A 22,389-nucleotide genomic window follows, 5' to 3' on the forward strand; every position below is an offset into this window, starting at 1 on the left:
GTGGAAGCAGAAACCTGAAGAATCCAGAAATAAATCCGGGAACTACATTATGTGAGAGAGGAAATGAGAGGAGGCCTTTGTCTAGATGATTAATGTCTTTATCTTTTCTCTGAGAGAAGCACTGTGTGAGGTCTTGCAAAATCTAACTAATGGAACAAGTTAGAAGCCCTTCCATGACAATACCCACCCCTACCTATCTCTGCTGGGAACCCAGTAGCCAACTGTGGGTTTAGAACTCCTTGTCCATGCAGGCCACCAACAATCAGCCTTCTTACCTTCCTTCTCTGTCATTATCCCCTCACCCATACATATTTACTCCATTCAATTAATAAAATTTACTATAAGTCTACTATGTGTCAGGTACTGTGTCAGATGCTAGGTTATTCACTGGTGAGCAAAAAAAACGATGTTGTCCCTACCCACATAGAAACTACAACCTACTGGAAACATAAACTGCAAGTAAACAAGTACAAATACACATGTAATTATTAAATTGAAGTAGTGCTTTTAGGGAAAGGATCTAGTTGCTTCAAGGGAGACTAACAGGAGAGTTTAATTTAGATGGTGATAGGGAAGATATTATCTGAGGTAAAACAAAAATGAAGGGTAGATGTCACTAGGAAAAGGAGGGAGTTAGTGTGGAGAACTGGATAGATAGAGCGAAAAGTATTTAAAGGTCTTGAGATAGACTATGAACTTGGTTCATCTGAGGAAGTAAGAAAGTCATGTTAAATAGTTTGGATCTCCATTCCAACATAATTGGAAATTGTGTAAGAGTTTTAATACAGAAAATGACATGATCCAATTAAGCTGTGAAAAAACTATGTGGAGAGGGGATTGGAGAGGAGAAAAGTGAGAAAAAGGAAGCTGGGCAGTGTAGGAGACTTTTTCAGCAAAGTAGGAAAAACATGGAAATAGAGATAAGTAGAGTTTGGAGATATCTTCTAAAGACAGAATTTAAAGACCTTAATGAGATGGAGGATGTAACAATTTCAGTAAATGATATCAGGTCAAAACCTTAATGTCGCTATTGACTTTGCTTTTACTTTCACATCTCATATTCAGTTTATCCTCAAATTTGATAGTGTTTACCCTCAAAATAGATTCCAAATCCTGCAACTTCTTACACAGCTTCCACTCTAACTAAAGCCATCATTATCTTTTTCCTGGACCACTACAATAGCTATCCAACTGGCCTCAGGCTGTCATCCCCCTCCTGCCCACCACAGACTACTCTTCTACTCCAGAGCCCCTTTGAAAATGTAAACCAACTCATTTCATCACCCTTAGTATCTCTACCCCACCGTGGTTTCTCATACAAAATTCCAATCAGGGCCTGCAGTGCCCTGTAGTCTGGATCCACCCTCCCTTCCTAATTAATTTTGTACCAACCACCTTCTCACTTGTTCCTGTTTCATCACACTGACCTTCCTGTTCTAAAGACATAACAAACTTATTCCTGCCCTTGGACCTTTGTGCTTGATTTTCCCTCTGGACCACTATTTTCTTGGATATACACGCACACATACACACACACACACACACACACGTACATGGATCATTTCCTTATATCAGTCAGTTTCTACTAAATGGTTACCTCTCTGACCATCCTAACTAAAATAGCCCCTCCATCACTCACTATCCGTTACTTTGCTTTATTTGTATTCATTACACTTATCATTATCTTACACTATATCATGTATTGATTTGTTTATCTCTTTCTCACTTGAATTTAAGTTCCATAAAAGCATGGAATTTCTTTTTTTACTTCTGCTTTCTCACCATCTAGAAGAATGCAACACGGGAAGCTCTTAGGCAAAATTTGTTGAATGAAAAAAGGAAGGAAAAAGACAAAGAGAGGAAGACATCAAGATTGCCTCTAAGGCTTTTGTCGTGTTCAGTTGAATGGATGGAGATGGTCAGTCTATTTACTGAGTCGGGAGCATTTTCAGAAGTCCGGGTGTGGAGGAGGTCAAGAGATTGACTTTAATCAGGCTGAATTTTAGGTAACTTTAAGATGTTCAAGAACAGCAATCAGGTTGGCAAATGGATAGGACCACAAAGATTTATCTTCCCAACTGAAAGTGAATGAGGAAACTAAAAATAAAGTTTTGTATATTTTTGGAAATATTCATGTATTAGCTGCCAATTGTTTTACTACATTGGACTTAAAAAACAATTTTCAAAACCAAAATTTGTTCTAAATAAAAAATAAAATAAAATAAATACATATCAATATGCATTAAAGCAATATTTTTGAAAAACATTTATTTTCTTTAAATCAATTCAGTTGCTTTCAGCACACATTCACATGCTTCAACGAGTTTCTTAGCTACATGTGTATCTAATACTATATCATTGTTATTTTTATGAAGAATATATTTTTTCTAGTCAGGCTTTATTAGTTTTATTTCTGATAACATTGCTTTCAGTCTTCTTCAGACTTGTATTTTATGGTTAAGCAGTTAGAAATTGTTGACACATTCAATTAATTCTCCTTTGTAGATCAAAATAAACTTAAATAAAAGGCATTATCTCTATAGGTATTGAAGTACCTGGTAAACTTAGAGCAAATTCTTCTAAATAGAAGACATTCTCAGTTTTTTTTAATGGTTTATTATTTATTTTTGAGAGAGAGAGACAGAGCATGAGCGGGGAAGAGGCAGAGAGAGAGGGAGACACAGAATGTAAAGCAGGCTCCAGGCTCTGAGCTGTCAACACAGAGCCCGACACACAGGGCTCGAACTCGCAAACCACGAGATCATGACCTGAGCCAAAGGCAGACACTTAACCGACTGAGCCACCCAGGAACCCTGAGGACATTCTCAGTTGTAAGCTTTTTAGTATTACAATATATAAACATTTCAGTCCAAATATTTTTGTAGCTACTCTCTTGTTTACTCCCTTCAGAGAAATTTTCTTGGATTATTTTTTTAATAAAACAACTTTTTTCAAATAAGATGCTTCTTGACTCTTTCAAATTTTCACCAAATGCAGATGCTGCAAAATTGTAGGCCTTCTCAATTTCATTCTACTCTGGCACAACATATTATATAAATATCCAATTAAAAATAGGAGCTTCATCACAAAATTCTCCTCCTAAAGTAAGTTATCCCAAAGTATAAGCATTGAATTTCAAAATTCAATCTTGTACTCCAATGTGCTTTCATCATTTAATTTGTATAGTTCCTCCCATGCTTTTGTAGAGATAAATGTCATGTCTTCTTGTTTGCAAGCTTTGTTTTCAATAATTGCAATTTGATAAAAGCTTTAAAAGCTGAAATACTTTGGTGCTTCATTGTTGAATATTTGATTAAAATTTTTCAATTGATTTTGAAGAAAATGCAACCAAAATTTTGTTCTCATTCAGAGCCCCATTACTAAAATTTAGAGGTCTCATTAGCAACAACAACAAAAACCAAAATCAGTGTTGATTAACAAAGCAGCTTATTAAATGTTCAAAATCTCAAATCGTATTGATGGCAGACAGTAAAGAAAATAAGCATGGTCTGCCTTCCTGAAAAAAACAAAAATTTTATGTTTGTGTGGTTTGTTATTAGCTTCATAAAAAATTGTTCATTTACTTTGTGTAAATTTTGAGATACTATAGTTTCTATTTTGAAGGTGGAAAATAGAAGTTTGTTTGGATGCAAGTATGATTTATATGGACACCACAAACCAATTCAAAAAATAAATTTCTACTCCATATGTTTGTTCATTTAACAAGTATTTTGCTTTTACCAAAATTTGTATTCATATTGTTGCAAAAAATAAGTAACTTTATCTTTAATGTTGAACTTTTTATTTTACTGAATTAGCGATGTCATTACCACTAAGACAGTATTTTACCATCAACAGAATGATTTTTTTTATTTTTTGTAATATATGAAATTTATTGTCAAATTGGTTTCCATACAACACCCAGTGCTTATCCCAAAAGATGCCCTCTTCAATACCCATCACCTACCCTCCCCTCCCACCCTCCATCAACCCTCAGTTTGTTCTCAGTTTTTAAGAGTCTCCTATGCTTTGGCTCTCTCCCACTCTAACCTCTTTTTTTTTTTTTTCCTTCCCCTCCCCCATGGGTTTCTGTTAAGTTTCTCAGGATCCACATAAGAGTGAAAACATATGATATCTACAACAGAATGATTTTTGAAAAGCTTTACTTTGATTCCATGAATTAGATGAAAATAATTAATTTACATTGTGATTGTTATTTTCTATTTGAAATATCTGATGACACTGATCTAAAGATGCTAGTTTTAGGTCTGCAAATAGTGAAAAGACATTAATGGCTACCACTTTAAAATTTTTCTACTTTTTTTTTATTTTTGAGAGACACAGCGTGAGCAGGGAAGGGGCAGAGACAGAGGAAGACTCAGAATCTGAAGCAGGCTCCAGGCTCTGAGCTGTCAGCACAGAGCCTGATGCAGGGCTCGAACTCATGAACTGTAAGATCATGCCCTGAGCCGAAGTCAGAGGCTTAACAGACTGAGCCACTCAGGTGCCCCGATGGCTACCACTTTATATACAAGAAAATTTGGAATTAAAAATGATTGAAATTATTTTAGAGAACAGTCATGTGCTTTAAATAAAGTGATACTAACTTCCCTCTGAAGTATGAATTTTCATATATACTACATTTTTCTTCTAAAATAATTTCAATCATTTTTCTTTTATGCTTCTGCTTTTACATGCTTAAATTATAGTCTTTGGGCATCAGTTTTCTTAAAATAACTGTTAAATCAAGTAGATGCTGATGTTTCTTCAGCAGATTTATGTTTTTCTAGTTTTTATGCGGTCATGTTATCAATACACCCCCTACAGTGGATCGTAAACACCAACAAACATTTCATACAAGTTACATGTCCATTACTAAATTTCATGAGAAATGAAAAGTCATCACTGAACATTTTGAAGCATCCACTTTTGTATTTTTTTTTAATTTTTTTTCAACGTTTATTTATTTTTGGGACAGAGAGAGACAGAGCATGAACAGGGGAGGGGCAGAGAGAGAGGGAGACACAGAATCGGAAACAGGCTCCAGGCTCCGAGCCATCAGCCCAGAGCCTGACGCGGGGCTCGAACTCACGGACCGCAAGATCGTGACCTGGCTGAAGTCGGACGCTTAACCGACTGCGCCACCCAGGCGCCCCTCCACTTTTGTATTTTTGAGCTCATTGCTGGTTAAGGGTTTATTATGAAGTTTTTCTTTTCTTTAAGAGTAACCAAAAACTAAAGTAAATAATTTTAGATTTATACCACATGATGCCAAAAGCTATTAGACTATTCTCTATAAGAAGGACTGCTTAGACTCTATTTCTTTTTTTTTTATTTAAAAAAAATTTTTTTTTCAACGTTTTTATTTATTTTTGGGACAGAGAGAGACAGAGCATGAATGGGGGAGGGGCAGAGAGAGAGGGAGACACAGAATCGGAAACAGGCTCCAGGCTCTGAGCCATCAGCCCAGAGCCTGACGCGGGGCTCGAACCCACGGACCGCGAGATCGTGACCTGGCTGAAGTCGGACGCTTAACCGACTGCGCCACCCAGGCGCCCCTAGACTCTATTTCTTAAACATATTCCACATTCCCCTCCCCTGCTCATGCTCTCACTCTAAACAAACAAACAAACAAGACTTAAAAAAAATAAAAGGGAGGTGTTGGTTATATCGGGCATGGGAATCATCAGGAAGAGAAAACAGGGTTGTCCCTTGTCACATATTCCTTTGTCCCCTATCCTACCTATTCTGCCCATTTCATGCCATAAACACACTTAGTGTGAACTTGGAGTTCATTGTTCTGAACTAAGACATAGTGTGATGCCAACTATTAATGGTACAGAGCATGGTGATAATCACAGTTACCATTACTGAGCACCTGTTACATGCCAGGTACAAATCTCATCTCTAATCTTCAAAACAAATCCATGGGGGCACCTGAGTGACTCAGTTGGTTAAGTGTCAGGCTCTTGGTTTCAGCCTATGTCATGATCTCACGGTTTATGAGTCCAAGCCCTGCATTGGGCTCTGTGTTGTCAGTGCGGAGCCTGCTTGAAATTCTCTGTCTCCCTCTCTCTCTCTCTCTCTCTCTCTCTCTCTCTCTCTGCCCCTTCCCTGCTCACTCACACTCTCTCTCTCAAGATAAATAAATAAACAAAAACAAAAAACAAATCCATGAGTGGATATTATTTTTATATTATAGATGTGGAAACCCAGATCCAAGACTACCTGACTGAGAAGTAATGGAAGTAGAATAGAGCCCAAGCCCACATTCTTTCTTTTGTACTCTAACTATATTTCTAAAAGGCATCTACAGTTGGACGTGAACACAGTTCTATCTGTTCAGTCAAAACTCAGCCCTGCCTGACTTATTTATTCATTTATTCAAAGTACTTAGTGAGTGCCTTCTATACACTAGGCTCTATGCAAGGGGATTACAAGGAGATGCTAGTCTAGTTCAGACCTCACACCCTGAACCCTTATTGTTATTCTACCCAGGATGCAGCAAGAAAGTAACTTTAGTACACAATTTAGTGCAAAGATGAGCCATTCCAGCTCTAGCCTGCTACCTCATTTCTGATACTGCCTTATACACTATCCTGTAGCCCAGAATATGATAGTTTTGAAAGTAAAGTCCTTTTCACCTAAGAGTCACAACAACCCTAAGAGGGATATAGGACATTTTAGTAACCACATTTTATTCCGAGGCACAAAGAGAGGAAGGATCCTTCCCAAGAACCATAGCTATTCCAATATCTTATCGAGGGTCCTCCTCTTGCATCCTCTCGGGAATCTGGATTAGAGAAGATAGAGTACATGACTTAGAGCCTCTCCTTGTGTCGAGAGCCTGTCCCTGGAATTTCTGGCTGCATTAGCATTCTGCCAGCAGCCACGTGTAGGTAGGAATATTGTTGCCGTCCATGACCAGGGGGAATAATCAGTCTCAGCTATTCCCCAATTCTAAACCAGACGAGGTAATTGGGTTTAATTTTAATTTTTTTAATGGCTTGGAATTAATAGAAGCAGCTGCTGCCACAGTGTGTGGGTGTCCTTCTCCAGAAGGCACAGATAAAAAAATAAATAAATAAAAACCCTACATGTAAAATAAACTATGAAAAATAAACAATACAGTTTGTAGGACAAAAAGGTTAATTGAAGAATCGAGCAGTGTCTTTTTTGTTATCAAAAACTCAGCTGGCAGTGTGTAGCTCTGTCTCTCTCCTCCCACAACTAGTGCCCATCAGCCTCTGATAAGATGATAATCAGATTAGACATCGGGTGTAAAAATGTGTTGCCTGTATCTGAGCACTCCCTCACTCTCTCTTTCTCCCCCTCCCTGTGAGTCATCAAGAGATTAGCTGTGACAAAGTGTGGTGAAAGATAAGAATAGATACGCTGGTGACAGGAGCACCATTATAATTATTTGGGAGATGATAGGATAGCTCCTGTTTGCCTGTGGAAAGGGAAGGTGGATTTATAATGTGGGCATCCATGCCCGCTGCCTGGCTGTGCCAGACACTGGAGAAGAAAAGGAGGAGGCCAACTGACTCCAGCCAGGTGGTAGTCTAGGTTGTTCCAACTAAACGTAGGCTAAAGGCCACATGTTGACATGAATGACAAACCAGAGATTTGGCTGCCCTTATGAAAGGAAGAGGGATGAAGTCTTACCTTAATTTCAAAAATACCTGGAAAACTGGATGCCAGGTTGCTTCTCCCTACCCTGGGTTGATAAAGATGGGAAATGAAGAGACTGTTTCTACAATTGCAATTGTTGGCTGAATTTCAGTGAGCACAGCCTTGGTGTGATGGGAAGAAATGTGTTTATCAGTCAGATAATAGTGTGCATCAAATAGGTAGCATATTATAGGCATACAGGAAGTGTTTATATTATATTTGAGTGGCCTTGTTTTGATTCCTCCTTTAGAATTTAAAAAAAAATTTAGTGTTTATTTATTTTGGAGAGAGATAGAGACAGAGTGTGATCAGGGGAGGGGCAGAGAGAGAGGAAGACACAGAATCTGAAGCAGCTCCAAGCTCTGAGCTGTCAGCACAGAGCCCGACATGGTGCTTGAACCCATGAACTGTGAAATCATGACCTGAGCCGGAAGTCAGACACTCAACCAATTGAGCTACCCAGGCACCCTATCTCCTTTAGAATTTATATGAAGAAAAAAAATTGTGTTTACTGTCTAGGAAGAATGTGCGATTGGAACTCATCTGTCCATGTCCATATCTTCTGTTAGATTAAAGAGAAAATTAGGGCTCCTGTCTTTCAGGGTTATTGAGGAGGGCAAGGAATGCTGTTGTTTTAGAGAGCCCTGTGTATTCCATTAGGTCCTGGGCTTCTTCTCTTCTTCTGTGTTCTAGTAACCTCCAAAATGATGTACTGGAATTTGACTGATAGTTGGGAGAGAAGGCAGAGAGTATGGTAAATGGAAAGGAACCATTTTAGTCATTCATTAAGTCATAAATTCACTCACTCATTAATTCAACAAACATGCTCTGAGCTCCTCTTCAGGGCCAAGCACTATGCTAAGTGCTATGGATTTTGAGATGAATTAGAAATATACAAGTGTCTGCAATTAGCATTTAGAGCAATTAATTCATGGATTTGCTGACACAGCTTTCAAAGAGGAAATGTCATTTGAGCTGGGTCTCACTTCTCTACATAAGGATGTACTACATAGAAAAGTAGGGGAAAGGCAATTGCAGAGAGAAGGAACAGCATTTTAAAAGGCATGCAGGGGGCGCCTGGGTGGCGCAGTCGGTTAAGCGTCCGACTTCAGCCAGGTCACGATCTCGGGGTCCGGGAGTTCGAGCCCCGCGTCGGGCTCTGGGCTAATGGCTCAGAGCCTGGAGCCTGTTTCCGATTCTGTGTCTCCCTCTCTCTCTGCCCCTCCCCCGTTCATGCTCTGTCTCTCTCTGTCCCCCAAAAAATAAATAAAACGTTGAAAAAAAAAAAAAAAAAACAAATTTAAAAGGCATGCAGGTTTTTGAGAACATAATGTATTCAGGGCATGACTCACAGTTTCACATGGAGAGAGCACACTATACATAGATTGGTATGGCTGAAATTATTTATTCTAATTTTTAATCCCTTAAAGTTCACTCACAAATATATTCATTTACCCAATTCATAAGCATTTTTGAGAACCTCTATATGCAAAGCTCTGTATAGGTCCTGCAGAACCAGAGGTAAACAATACATTGTCCCCGCCCTTGGGAGAGGCTCAGCGTAATGATGGAGAAAGGTATATATTCAAATTGATATAATTAGATAGAGGCTATAGTAGAGAGGTATATATAGTATGATTGGAATGTGTTCAGTATTTACTGAACATGTGTGTGAATGTGTATGCTTTGCTCACTCACATGTTCATGCATGACTGGATCTGAGGATGTGAGTTACAGGGTGCCCTCACACATTTGGATGTCCTCTTTAGTCATCAGGATGGACCCACAATGATGGTTTATTCCAACAGCTCGATCAGCCTTTAGTTTCTGAGTCCTGAGAGCACACACTCCAGGTCTTGAATCTCTCTGCATCTCTGGCAGGATCAGATGTTGGACTCTTTCCTTTATGAAGTCTTCTGGGGAGTCGTGGACAAGTTTCCTCTTATGAACAAGAATTCTTGAGGCACTTGGGTGGTTCAGTTGGTTAAGCATCCAACTCTTGATTTCGGCTCAGGTCATGGTGTTGTGGTTCTTAAGTTGAAGCCCTGCATCGGGTTCCACGCTAGCAGGGCAGAGCCTGCTTGGGATTCTCTCTCTCTCCCTCTCTCTCTCTCTCTCTCCCTCTCCCTCTCCCTCTCCCTCTCCCTCTCCCTCTCCCTCTCCCTCTCTCTGCCCCTCCCCTGCTGTGTCTCTCTCAAAATAAATAAATAAACTTAAAAAAAAACAAGCATTCTTGACCCCATATTCATTTTCATCATATCATTGGGATGACAGGAATAACTTCAGAGGATGGTTGTGAGGATTAAAGAACTTAGTATATTATAATGTATTTACAATGGCCTACCACATGGTCAATAATATATACATATTAGAAATTATAATAGCTATTATCATTATTGTTGTATTGTTTTCAGTGATATCTCACACTATCTGTATTAAACAGAATCAGAAGGCAGCCTTGTCTAACCTAACATCAAGTATAGGAACTTACTTGATGGGATCCCATAAAGCTTCCCATGCTTGCACTCCCCTATAACATGGGCCTTTCTACTTGCCCTTCAGCTGAATATTAAAGAGTCTCTATACCGAGCTACAATCTACCTCCCTATGATGTCTACCATTTATCTTCAGAGATGAGTCTTCTTTTCCTTTTATCACAGCTTTTTAAAATGAGGAAGTATTGTTAACTTCTCTGTGAAGAGACGATAGAGAGGAAAGTGACAAAGTGAAAAGTGAGAAAGACAGGGAAAAGGTGACACTCTTCCTGTCTTCAAGAAGCCTACCTTTCTTTGAAGAAATCTCCATTTACTTTTGGTGTTCATTATTAACATACCAAGTTATAAAAGTTATTTTACTTTTATACCAAGTTCATACCAAGTTATAAAACTTATTTTACTATTATGTGTCAAAGTCGAGATAAATTAATGAAGACTGAATGGTCAGAGAAGGATTCAGAGAGGAAGTATGTTAAAGGGTAGACATTTATACATTCTTTTGTCCATTAATTAATTAGTTCACTTAAAAAAATACTTTAGCCTTTATTGACAGTCTACCTTATGCACATCTATGAGTAGCAGTTCACCAAGTAGGTAAGATGACAGGGGAATCACTCCAAGTGAAAGAAAGATCAAATACAAAGAGATCCCATAAAGGTATGGGAGGAATAGCATAAAATTGTGTTAGGGAGTTGTAAGTAGCTCAGTATGAATAAAACATAGGATTCAAGGAGGAAGAAATGGCTGGTGATCCTGGATCACAGGGAGATCTCACGGAGCCTTGTAGGCCAAGCCAGAATATGAAGATAGGGAGTTGTTTGAAGAGTCTTTAACAGGAGAGTACTGGGAGAGCAGATTTTTCTGGAAGCAGAAATAGGGCTATGACTGGATGGCAAAGGGAGAAAGGAGGGTAGCAAGGCACCATAGGAATTATGAGCACAGACTTCAAAGTCACATTAGTCTGCATCTAATATAAGCCCTGAGTATTACTAACCCTGTCACTTCAGGGAATTTTTTACCTCTCTGAGCTTCAATTTTCTTGTCTATGTAAAGGGGATGTTAATAGCCCCTGGCTCATGGGATTATTGTGAGGTTTAAATGATAATGCATAGGGGCGCCTGGGTGGCGCAGTCGGTTAAGCGTCCGACTTCAGCCAGGTCACGATCTCGCGGTCCGTGAGTTCGAGCCCCGCGTCAGGCTCTGGGCTGATGGCTCAGAGCCTGGAGCCTGTTTCCGATTCTGTGTCTCCCTCTCTCTCTGCCCCTCCCCCGTTCATGCTCTGTCTCTCTCTGTCCCAAAAATAAATAAACGTTGAAAAAAAATTTTTTTTAAATGATAATGCATATACAACATTCAACATGATGCCTGCGACATAGTAAAAACATAATAAGCAAAATAAGAGAAAAACCAGAAATGCATTACAAATGAGAGACACATGTTTCCTCCTACTTAGTCCCAGTCTTATTTTCCTCTACTCTTTGTGTTACTTGAAAGTCCTCATGAATTTGGCCTACTGAGCCCTTCTCAAATGGATTTTTATTTGTATTCTTAGTAGATTCTAGAAAATCTAAGCCCTGAGCAGCATCTTGACTTCCTTGAATGATTACCCCAGGGCCCATTACCTTCACTCTGTCTGCAAATCAGGTTAGGCATCCGACCCACTCAGGAGAGGAGCTGGGACAGCTGCAAGCATTAGACGAATTCTCTTGATAGCACACAATCAAATTTGGTGGAGATGGCAGGCTCTCAGTGTCAAGTTGCTAAACTTGGCTAGAATAGGAGAAAACTGGGGTGATTGAATTTAAAGCATGGACCCTGATTGGATATACTAGTAAATGAAGAGTTGAGAACATCAGCATCATAACCTGAGGGGCTCGTCACTGTAGGAATCACTAACATATGAAGACATGCTTACCTTGCTCTCAGATCTGTGAGCCAGGGCCTGAAGCTAGTGTCACAGGTCACTAACCAGAGACCTCAAGGCCACTTTCAACTGGCATTCTTCCTGAATGCAAACTGGGAACCCTGAAACTAGGTTAGTCCATCAGCCTCACATTTCTGCATGTTTCGATCACATCACAAATTTAGACTATCATCTGTTCTTTCTATACCCTCACCTCTGCACTGATCTTATCTTGGTTTTCACTGTTCCCTTCTCTATCAAGAACTTTCCACTTTCCACTTTTTCCTCTGAAACTCAGCTTCATGGTAACTAATCTTACTTGGGTTCTCAGTCTTTTAGTCCACTGCTTCCTTTACATCTTCTCTTAAACAAACAATGCTTGGTACATGATACTTAACAAATATTTGCTACATAAAACAATGAAGTAAGACCTGATATCTTGGAGGTCATTATTCCCCCCATTTCCCTCTCAGGAACTGTTGATTCACTTATACTCCATGGACAGAAGTATCAGGAGAGGACGACTTTCCTCTTGACTCCCCATGCACCTTCCAGGCCATTATTTTTCTGCCTCATCACTGGTAGCCCCAAAATTTCAATATAGGAAGGTTTAGGGTAGCAATCTGGCTGGAAAGGAAGAGTGCCTGGGGGAGGGGGCAGCACTTGTCTTAAAAGTTGTATTTACATTACAAGAAGACTGCTGTTACCTGTATATTTATCTGTGGTGGCTTTGGGAGTAGGAGGTAAATGGATTCTGTTGTGGGCCCAAACACATCCCTAGACAGCCTTTGATACTACCACTGATGTTTATATGAAAATCCCTGTTCCTTTATTGGTTATGCTTTTCTCTCTACCATCCGGCCTTCCTCAGTGCTACCAGGTTCTAATCCATATTAGTTAGACCTTATGTCCCATCACTTAAACCACTTTTTTCTAAAATAGTCAAATCTGTCTTGTTTTCTACACCTGTGCAGCTACTCTCCTTCTGTGCTTCTGACCACTATCATTGATCCCTTGGACTGGCAGTCATGGTACTTTACTTCTTTCACTCACTTGAAAGGTACCCTGTGACTTCAGGATCATTTTTAAATTCTTTAACATGGTTCATATAGTCCCTTTCTAGTCTGGCTTCTGCCTTCCTCTTCAGACACATTACTCATGAATTCCCTTCTCACTCTTTGTACTTCAGCCACGATGAATTCTTTTCAGTTCCAACATTTGCTTTTTTCTCTCTTGCCTCCTGGCTTTTGCACACACTCATATCTGGAATAGCAGAAGTTCATAATTTATCAAGGACTATGGAGGAGTGTTCTAGGTACTGGACTTGGAATCAGACAGAAACAAATTGGAGTCCCAGCTCTATCATTTACTCACTTGATGTAATGAGTGAGCTCCTTAACTTTTATGAACCTCCATGACCACATTGGCAAAGTGGAATAATACCCACCTTGACCAAATGATTTTATGCGAATTAAATCAGGTACATGGGGTGACTGGGTGGCTCAGTTGGTTAAGTATCTGACTCTTGATTTCAGTTCAGGTCATGATCTCACAGTTCGTGAGATCAAGCCCCACATCAGGTTCTGCACTGTCAGATTCTCTCCCTCATTTTCTACCCCTTCCCTGCTTGCGCATTCACACTTATGGTCTCTCTCTCTCTCTCTCTCTCTCTCTCTCTCTCTATCTCTCTCTCTCATATAAATAAACATTAAAAAAATAAAGTACAATAAATCAGGTACTGAATAAGCCCCATAAACAACCCATACTATGCATATTCTGTTCATTCCTTCCTTTCTCTCTTCCCTCATTCCTTTCTCAATCTTTCTTTTCCTTTTTTTCTTCCTTAATTTGCATCTTCTTCCCCTCTCTGCATTTCACTTAATGTCTGATGTTCATGGGACCCAGGGCTACAGGCAAACAATAGAAGCTTGCTGTATGTACAGAATTAGTGTCTTGTAACCTCTGCTTTTCCACAGGAAGCCCACAGCCTTAATTTCCACCCTAGCTACTTAGGCAGCTTCAGAAGGACACCAAGGTAGAAGCAAGATTCTGCAACAAACTACTGGCATGTTATAATGCTCTGGGTGCTTTTAACAATTTTCTTCAGGCTGCCCTACCTGGAGCCACCACCATTGTTATCTTCCTCAACCTCATCACCTACACCCTCCTCACACTTTCCTTCACATGCTCCTGGGCCCTATGGCTTTTCAGTTGAATGCCAAGCCCCTACAGATGAGCCTGGCATCCTTTACCCAATGTGCCAGTAGCCCCCAGAAATATACTTGTGTTTTTAGGAGCTTCCAAACTGATTTGAGTGGATAAGACTTACGATGCCATCAATAAAGAAGCAAGAGTTGCTGGGAAATGTGGGAGCTGGACTGGCCCAGAATTGTCAGTGGATGATCATGGAAAATGTATAGTTTGGGATGGGTTTTGTAGGATTAATGGGGTTTTTAAGAGACAGTAATAAGAGTCATTCACTGCAGGAAAACTGTGAATAGTTTGGATGTCACACAGCATGATAGGGTACAGTGAGCCTATGATGTGGATGAATGTAAAAAAGTTATGGGAATTATGACTGGAACGTTTTGCCTTTTCTCATGTATATGTTTCAGAGTTCCTTATTGGAGAATGAGCATGATGACTTAGCAAAACTGCTTACACAGTATATTTGAAGCAGTATTTCCCAAAGTGCTTCTGTGGAAAATTAGTGTCATGTAATGCTCTGTAGAAAAACAATAGTAATAATTTAAAGAAATGTTGAATATTCTTTCCTCCCCCTTCAATATTTACAGTGCACATTAGCTTATTTTAAAAAAAGGTCTGAATTAGCCTTACAATACAAAAACCTGGCTTCCCTAGGAAAAGTAGACCTCCCTATTTATTTTTAGTATAACATCACACTTTTATTTTTTTATTTTTATTTTTTTTTTTTAGAGAGAGAGAACAGGAGCAAGCCAGGAGGTAGAAGAGGGGCAGAGAGAGAGAGTGAGAGAGAGAGAATCCCAAGCAGGCTCCACGCTCAACACAGATCCTAATGTGGGGCTCAATCCCATGACCCTGGGATCATGACCTGAAGTGAAATCAAGAGTTGGATGCTTATGGGCGCCTGGGTGGCGCAGTCGGTTAAGCGTCCGACTTCAGCCAGGTCACGATCTCGCGGTCCGTGAGTTCGAGCCCCGCGTCGGGCTCTGGGCTGATGGCTCAGAGCCTGGAGCCTGTTTCCGATTCTGTGTCTCCCTCTCTCTCTGCCCCTCCCCCGTTCATGCTCTGCCTCTCTCTGTCCCAAAAATAAAAATAAAAAACGTTGAAAAAAAAAATTTAAAAAAAATAAAAATAAAAAAAATAAAAAAAAAAAAAGAGTTGGATGCTCAGCTAACTGAGCCACCTAGATGCCCCTTACATCATACTCTTTAGTTGCCCTCAAGGTGCTTTAAGAGTCTGTAACTGTTTAATGTATTTATTTTTAATATTTTATTGACTGCTTCCCCACCAGAATATAGACTGCATGAGGATAAACATGTTGCCTCTCTTATTTACCATTATACATCAAGAATCTGAGTTTCCCTGGGGTGCCTGGGTTACTCAGTTTAGTTAAGCACCCAACTCTTGGTTTTGACTCAGGTCATGATCTCATCATTTGTGAGATCAAGTCCCACATGGGACTCTGTGCTGAGAGTACGGAACTTACTTGGGATTCAGTCTCTCCCTCTCCCTCTTCCCTACACACATGCATTCTTTCTCTCTCAAAATAAATAAATAAACATTAAAAAAAAAAAGAATCTAGCTCATTGCCTGGGCATGTAATGAGAGTTCCAAATAATAGTAAACAATGATTAAAACTTGTTCATCTTTGTTTACCTTTGCATTGTCCAAACATTTGATAAAGGGTAGAGCTGGAATTTGAATAAAGTGCTGCCAAATCCTGGACTCCTTTTGACCATAGGTGGTATGGTTGTTGTTCCCAGACACCACCTAGACTTCTTGATGTTACAGTTTTTTTCTCTTGGGCATTTATTCCTGTTTATTACCTTTGAGGCTTGAATTATCTGATATGCCCAATTTTTTTTTCTTTGTATCTTTCAGGCAAAGGCTGCCACCTAAAAATGTTTACTACTACCGGTGTCCGGACCATAGGAAGAATTATGTGATGTCCTTTGCATTTTGTTTTGACCGAGAAGAAGATATTTACCAATTTGCTTACTGCTATCCATATACATACACACGCTTTCAGCATTACCTTGACAGCCTGCAAAAGAGAAACATGGATTACTTCTTTCGGGAGCAGCTGGGTCAGAGCGTGGTAAGGCCTAGTCTGAAACAGGCAGCCTTGGGAGAAGTGCTTAGCAATGGGTTTTTATAGAATGCAAATAATAGATATTGATGCTTTGCATATGCTCTGGAACTTGTATGAATAGTTATTTTTATTGTGCCATTCTTTGCCTCTGTGGCTAACAGGAAGTCACAGAATAAGATATGAGGCAAATGCTTGTCCTTCTGAATGAAGCTGATAATGCTAACAAAATACAAAAATTTTAGTGACTCCCAAAAACTCTGAGAAAAAAGAGGGAAGCTTCTACTAGGTGTTACAAAAGGCATGAAAGCATTTTATGAGTGGGAGTCTCTGAGATAAAACATACATTTGTCTTTTAACGAATGCAACTTACCTGCAGTGCAGGTTAGCAACTGGTGTGCGGTTTGTTGTGCTGCCCACTGTGTTTTGTCTCTGTCATCCCTCAGTTCCCAGCCTTTCCTTACCCTGGGTTTAGTTCCCTGGGTCTGGAGATTTTGGTCTTACATTCTGTATTAGTTTCCTATTGTTGGCGTAGCAAATTACCACGAACTTGGTGGGTTAAAACAACACAAATTTATTATCCTACCGTTCAATAGAAGTCCAAAACTGGTCTTTCTGGCTAAAATTGAGGTATCAGCAGGTCTGCATTCCTTTTGGGGGTTCTAGGAGAGAATTTATTTCCCTGACCTTTCCAGCTTCTAGAGGCTGTTTGCATTTCTTAGCTTGTAGTTCCCTTCCATCTTCAAAGCCAACAATGGCTGGTTGAGTCTAATGCTGAATCACTCAGACAGTGAATCTCCTGCCTCCTTCTTTTACTTTTAAGGATCCTTGTGATTATGTTGGGCTCACCCAGATAATGCAGGATGATGTCTCCATCTAAAGATATTTAATCACCTCTGTAAAAGCCCCTTTTGTCTTGTAAAGTGACATATTCACAGGTTTCTGGGATTAGGACTTGGACATTTTGGGAGGGGGGTGCATTGTTCTGCCTACCATTGTTCTCTGTGGTCAGTGATACTTCAGTTACTTGTAATGAATAAACAGGTGATAATTTGCTTTTATGTTTCATTCTTTAAGAATTGTGGATTATGCCTCTAAAATAGGCATACTGAGTACTTTAAAGCTCCTACGAGAGGATACTGGTGGAATTAGCAGAAAGTACTATCCTGGAGGTTCTGATACATGTTGGTGGAAATATGGATTCTGCCCAGTGACTGTGAGTTCCACCTAGAAGGGAACCCCACTTCTAACTGAAAGTTTTCAAGACTAGACTGTTTAAAAGACATAGAGTCTAGTCCAGGATACCCCCCCCCCCAGAAAAAAAGAGAAATAAAGAGGGCTTGCATATAGCTCAGGTACCTGAGAGTCAAATCTGATCTCAAAAGCTAGTGGTCATGATGATGATCTTATAGTCTGAGATTCTCTATGCACTAAGATTTTGCTAAATATCTTCCCTTTACTCTAACCCTCTCCCTAACAGTGCTTCTGGTGGGTGCCATGTGTATCTAATGCCTATATGTTTTGAACTTAGAATTGGGCACATGGTATATCAGTCAACATGCTACTAGGAAACAGATGGCAGCCTCACATTAGGATAATTTGAACAGGGTTTAGTTAATGGGCTATTTACAAGGTGTGGGCAGTGTGTAGGGAAACCTTGGGGTTTCCCTGGGGCATTTCCTTGGGGCTAGAACTCAAAGGCTATGAAGGGAAGGAATGGTTATCAGAACCCAATAGTAGAGTCATGTTGTGGGCCATCTTGAGTGAAACAGTGAGTGACCTTCAGTTAAGGAAAAAGTTAGCCTAAGATGACCCCACAGGGAGGGAGCTGAGAAAACTAAATATGTAGAACTCATTCTCTTACTTCCGTCTGATTTCCTGCTAGGGGTCCCTATTAACCAACCCAACCAGAAGTCAGAGGACAAGAGAGCCCATTGATGCAGTACATACAAGTAAGCCACAGTGGTCAAAGAAAATGATAGAGAAGGGCAAAGAGTGGATGTAGAGAGGCAAATACAAGATATTAAGCACATATAGTTTGATCAGCATTTTATTACTGGGAACAATGAAATTGATATGAGACTGTCAGAGAAATTCTGAGATGAGTGTTTGCCAATCTATGAATTGTGATATGAGTTAAGACAGTGAGAAGTTCATTCAATACTTGTGACTTTTAATTTTAAGGGCGGGATTTGTACATTTCATTCCTGTGTCCACTCCAGCCTCCTCTTAGATTTATGCCAGGCAGAATGTAAGTGCATCCTGAATGGCTATTAAGTAAATTATTTAATGAATGAAAGAATGAGTTAATATATATGTCTAGAGGCAATGTGAAGAACTAAGAGCATTAGAAAGTTGATAGGAGGGGTAACAGGATCAGTTATGCTGCCAACAACTAATATCCAAATCTGTATCTAAAATAACAGCACTTTAAACAAAACAGAAGTTTATTTCTCTTCCATATAAAAGCCTATATGCAATCCAGAGCTGATATTGTAGTCTGTTCCTTGGAAGCCTTAGGGAGTCAGTTTTTTTTCAGCTTTTTGTCCTGCCATCCCTGGGGCATTCCCCTCAATCCCATGATCCAGTGTGGATCGAGAATGGAATTCTTACCATCACATCTGTGTTTCAGACAGCAGGATGAAGAAAGTAGGGGGAGAAAGGAGAAAATGAAGTTATGTAGCACTTTCTCTTCTATCCCATTTCATACAACTCATATCCACACTTACCTAAAGTAAGGATGAGACATGAAGTCTTTATTCTGGGTGACCATGTTTCCAGCTAAAAATTGGTAGTCCTATAGATGTGTAGGAGAACTGATATTGAAGGGCAGCCTGAAGTATCTGCCATAGGAAGCCTGAATTCTGTTTTCAACTCTAATACCAAATTACTCATGTGAAACTTGAATGTTACTTCCTCTTTCTGGGGACAAGTTTTTCATCTATAAAATGAAAAAGATGGACTGGAATAGTGTTTTCAAGTTATTCTTTAAGGAACTCCTCAGGAAAAAAAAATAAGTTGAGAACCTTGTCCTACTTCAGACCTTGCAAGGGGCACTGGGGGATATAAAACAAGCCTTGGTATCCTTCAGAAATGTCTCCTATACCTGAGGAAATGGGATATGTTCAAACAGAAATAAAATTTTAAAAATATATAATTAAGGATCTCACTAGTTGTCTAGAGAGTTATTGGTCAGATTAAACATCATGGAGAAGATGAGCTTTAAGCTGACTCTTGAAAGATGGGTAGGATTAGTAAATACAGAGTTGGGGAGGAGGCAGCCCAGAGAACAAGATTTAGCCAAGGTCATTGCATGGTGGCAGTTGGTTAGAAGTCTGGTTTGATTGGAATAAGGAATCTTCTTACTATAAGATTAGGATAAATAGGAATATTGGGGCCAAACTCTAGAAAGAGTTAATTGTCATACTGTCATTCAGATTTAACATAGATACTGGGTCAGTTACTTTATGTATACCATCTTGCTTATTTTTCATAGTAGTTTTATGGAGCAGGCAGAATTATCCCAGCTTGGGGGGTAAATAATATAAGGCTAAAAAGGTTAAGTTACTTAGCTAAAGCCATATGGCTAGTTCATGTCAGGGCCAAGGTTTAAACCCATGACTTCTAACACCACATCCTGCCATTTTGATGGACTACTGCTGCTTTCTGCATTGGACCAACCGAGAGATACAGTGGATTTTTAGGAAAGAAATTACCTTATCCAAAGCAGCATCTTAAAGAAAGTAAAGTTAGTGAAAGTGCAGGGTGTACCTGTGCTGGCTAAACTAGTTTGGAGAAACTCTATGGGTTGGACCTCAAAGCAGATACCAAAGACTTTAAGGCTTTCTGGCGTACTTTTACAGACAGGACAGTTCTTCATTACCAGGGTGTTTGGTATGGCTCATGTCTGAAGACACCACTATAATTAGTTAATCCTTATTCCAATTTGGAGGGAGGATAATTACAAGTTGGAAGGCTAAACATGTCAACATCCAGATCTTAGGGAGAGTAAGCAGGAAGCAAGATTTTGTATTTCTAGTGCTGGAATGATTAATCACCATGTCCATAGCTACCATTGCTACTAATTATGCCATCTGAAATGGTGTCTTATTTTGTTATTCTCTAGTGGTGTCTTCTAACCTCACCTTTGAACATGCATCAATGCCACAATCTGACATTTAAGATAAAAATACCATGGGAAAGATCTTATTTTTTCTTGTTATCTTAAGACCTTTATTGAGGTATAATTTATATACCATAAAATACACCCATTGTAAAGGACCGGTTCTATGATTTTTAGTAAATTTATAGAGTTTTACACTATCACCGCAATCTAGTCTTAGAATATTTCCATCATCCCAAAAAGTTCCTTAGTTATTCCTCACTTCCACTCCCAATCCTAGCAACTACTGACCTTCTCTGACACTATAAATTTGCCATTTCTGAACATTTCATATAAGTGGAATTATGCATTATGTAGTCTTTTGCTTCCAGCATCTTTCCTTTAGCATTATATTTTTCAGGTTTAGCCGTGTTGTACCATGTATCAGCAGTTCATTCATTTTTAGTGCTGAATAGTATTCTATTAAAATGATATATACCATGTTTTGTTTATTCTCTAGTTTATGGACATTTGGAAAGCTTCTATATTGGGGCTATTATGAATAATGATGTTATGTACATTCATGTGCATACTTTTGAGTGGACATGTGATCCACTTTGTTTCAGGTAGATTTCTAAGAATGGAATCATTGGGTCATATAGTAAGTTCATGTTCAAATTAAAAGAAGAAAATCTGTCAAACTGTGTTCCAAGTTAGTAATGCCTTTTTACCTTCCTACCGGCAATGTAGGAGAGAGGGTTATAGTTTCTCCATGTTCTTGCTAACACTTGGAATTATCTATATTTTTAATTATAGTTATTTTAGTTGGTATTTAGCATATCTCATTGTGGTTTTAAATTATATTGCCCTAACAGCTAATTATGTTGATTATCTTATCATGAGCTTATTTGCTATTTGTGTATTTTCTTTAATAAAGTGTCAGTTTCAATATTTTGCCCACTTAAAAATTTTGAGTTATTTGTATTCTTATAATGAGTTTTGAGATTTCTTTATCTATTCTGAATGCAAGTCTTTTGTCCGATACATGCTTTGCAAATATTTCTTTCTAATCTATGCCTTATCTTTTCATTCTCTTAACCATATCTTTTGAAGAACAGAATTAATTTTGAGGCCTAATTTATCAATTTTTTTTCTCTTATGGATCATGCTTTGGATTCTTATCTAAGAACTCTTCGCCCAACTGAAGACCACAAAGATTTTCTCCTATGTTTTATTCTAAAATTTTTATGGTTTTGCTTACATCTCAGTCTGTGATCCATTTTGAATTATTTTTATATGTATGGCATGAGGTAAGCGTTTAAGCTTATATTTTTTTTGCATATGGATATCCAATTGTTCTAGCACTGCTTGTTGAAAAGACTAACCTTTACCAGTGAATTATCTTGGTATCTTTCTCTTATGCCTCAGCTCAATTTTTCTTTTTTCTTTCCTGTTTATGAGACTGGATTCTCAAAGAGTCAACCCTGTGTCTTTGTAGTTTAGCGGTCAGCTATTATTGGGCTAGGTTTGTGCTTACCCACCCTGAGCACATAAGGCTTCTGTCCTCTGTCAGTGGATCTATATGTAGATATGGGGAGTACAGTCAAAGTCAGGGCAATTTTCATGTCTTCTCTGGCTTCTCCTTTCCCTTCTGTGTCGTGTTGACCATGAGCATTTGTGCAGCTTCAGGGCTTTTCAGGAGTGTGTGACTGGCTTGAGCCTTCTGGCTTGCACCCAGTCTCAGCCAGGAATATGTTTGTCCCAGCTATGGAACTGCGGGCCCTCCTTACTTGCCGACCTCTGTGGTGAGTGTTTCCACAGAAAATGCTGCTAGGTGTGAGCACTGCCCTCTCTTCCAAATTGATTCCCTTTGACAATCCTAACAGCATGGCCTGCCCTAACAGAACCCTGCTTTCACCAA

The 22,389-nt window shown here is 39.3% G+C and overlaps 1 protein-coding gene across 1 annotated transcript in view; it reads left to right on the plus strand.

The window, feature by feature from the left end:
* The window catches only part of AGBL4 (AGBL carboxypeptidase 4), a 1,304,809-nt gene that overhangs the window by 783,585 nt on the left and 498,835 nt on the right, over positions 1-22,389 (plus strand). Inside the window, exon 5 of the mRNA XM_047082354.1 lies at positions 16,159-16,375. Coding sequence (XP_046938310.1) covers positions 16,159-16,375 — 217 coding nt within the window. The remainder of the gene's footprint in view (positions 1-16,158; positions 16,376-22,389) is intronic.

This window comes from Lynx rufus, unplaced genomic scaffold, assembly GCF_022079265.1.
Source record: "Lynx rufus isolate CCGP_SWC_20201006 ecotype Redwood Valley unplaced genomic scaffold, mLynRuf1.p SCAF_2, whole genome shotgun sequence".
Taxonomy (NCBI): domain Eukaryota; kingdom Metazoa; phylum Chordata; class Mammalia; order Carnivora; family Felidae; genus Lynx; species Lynx rufus.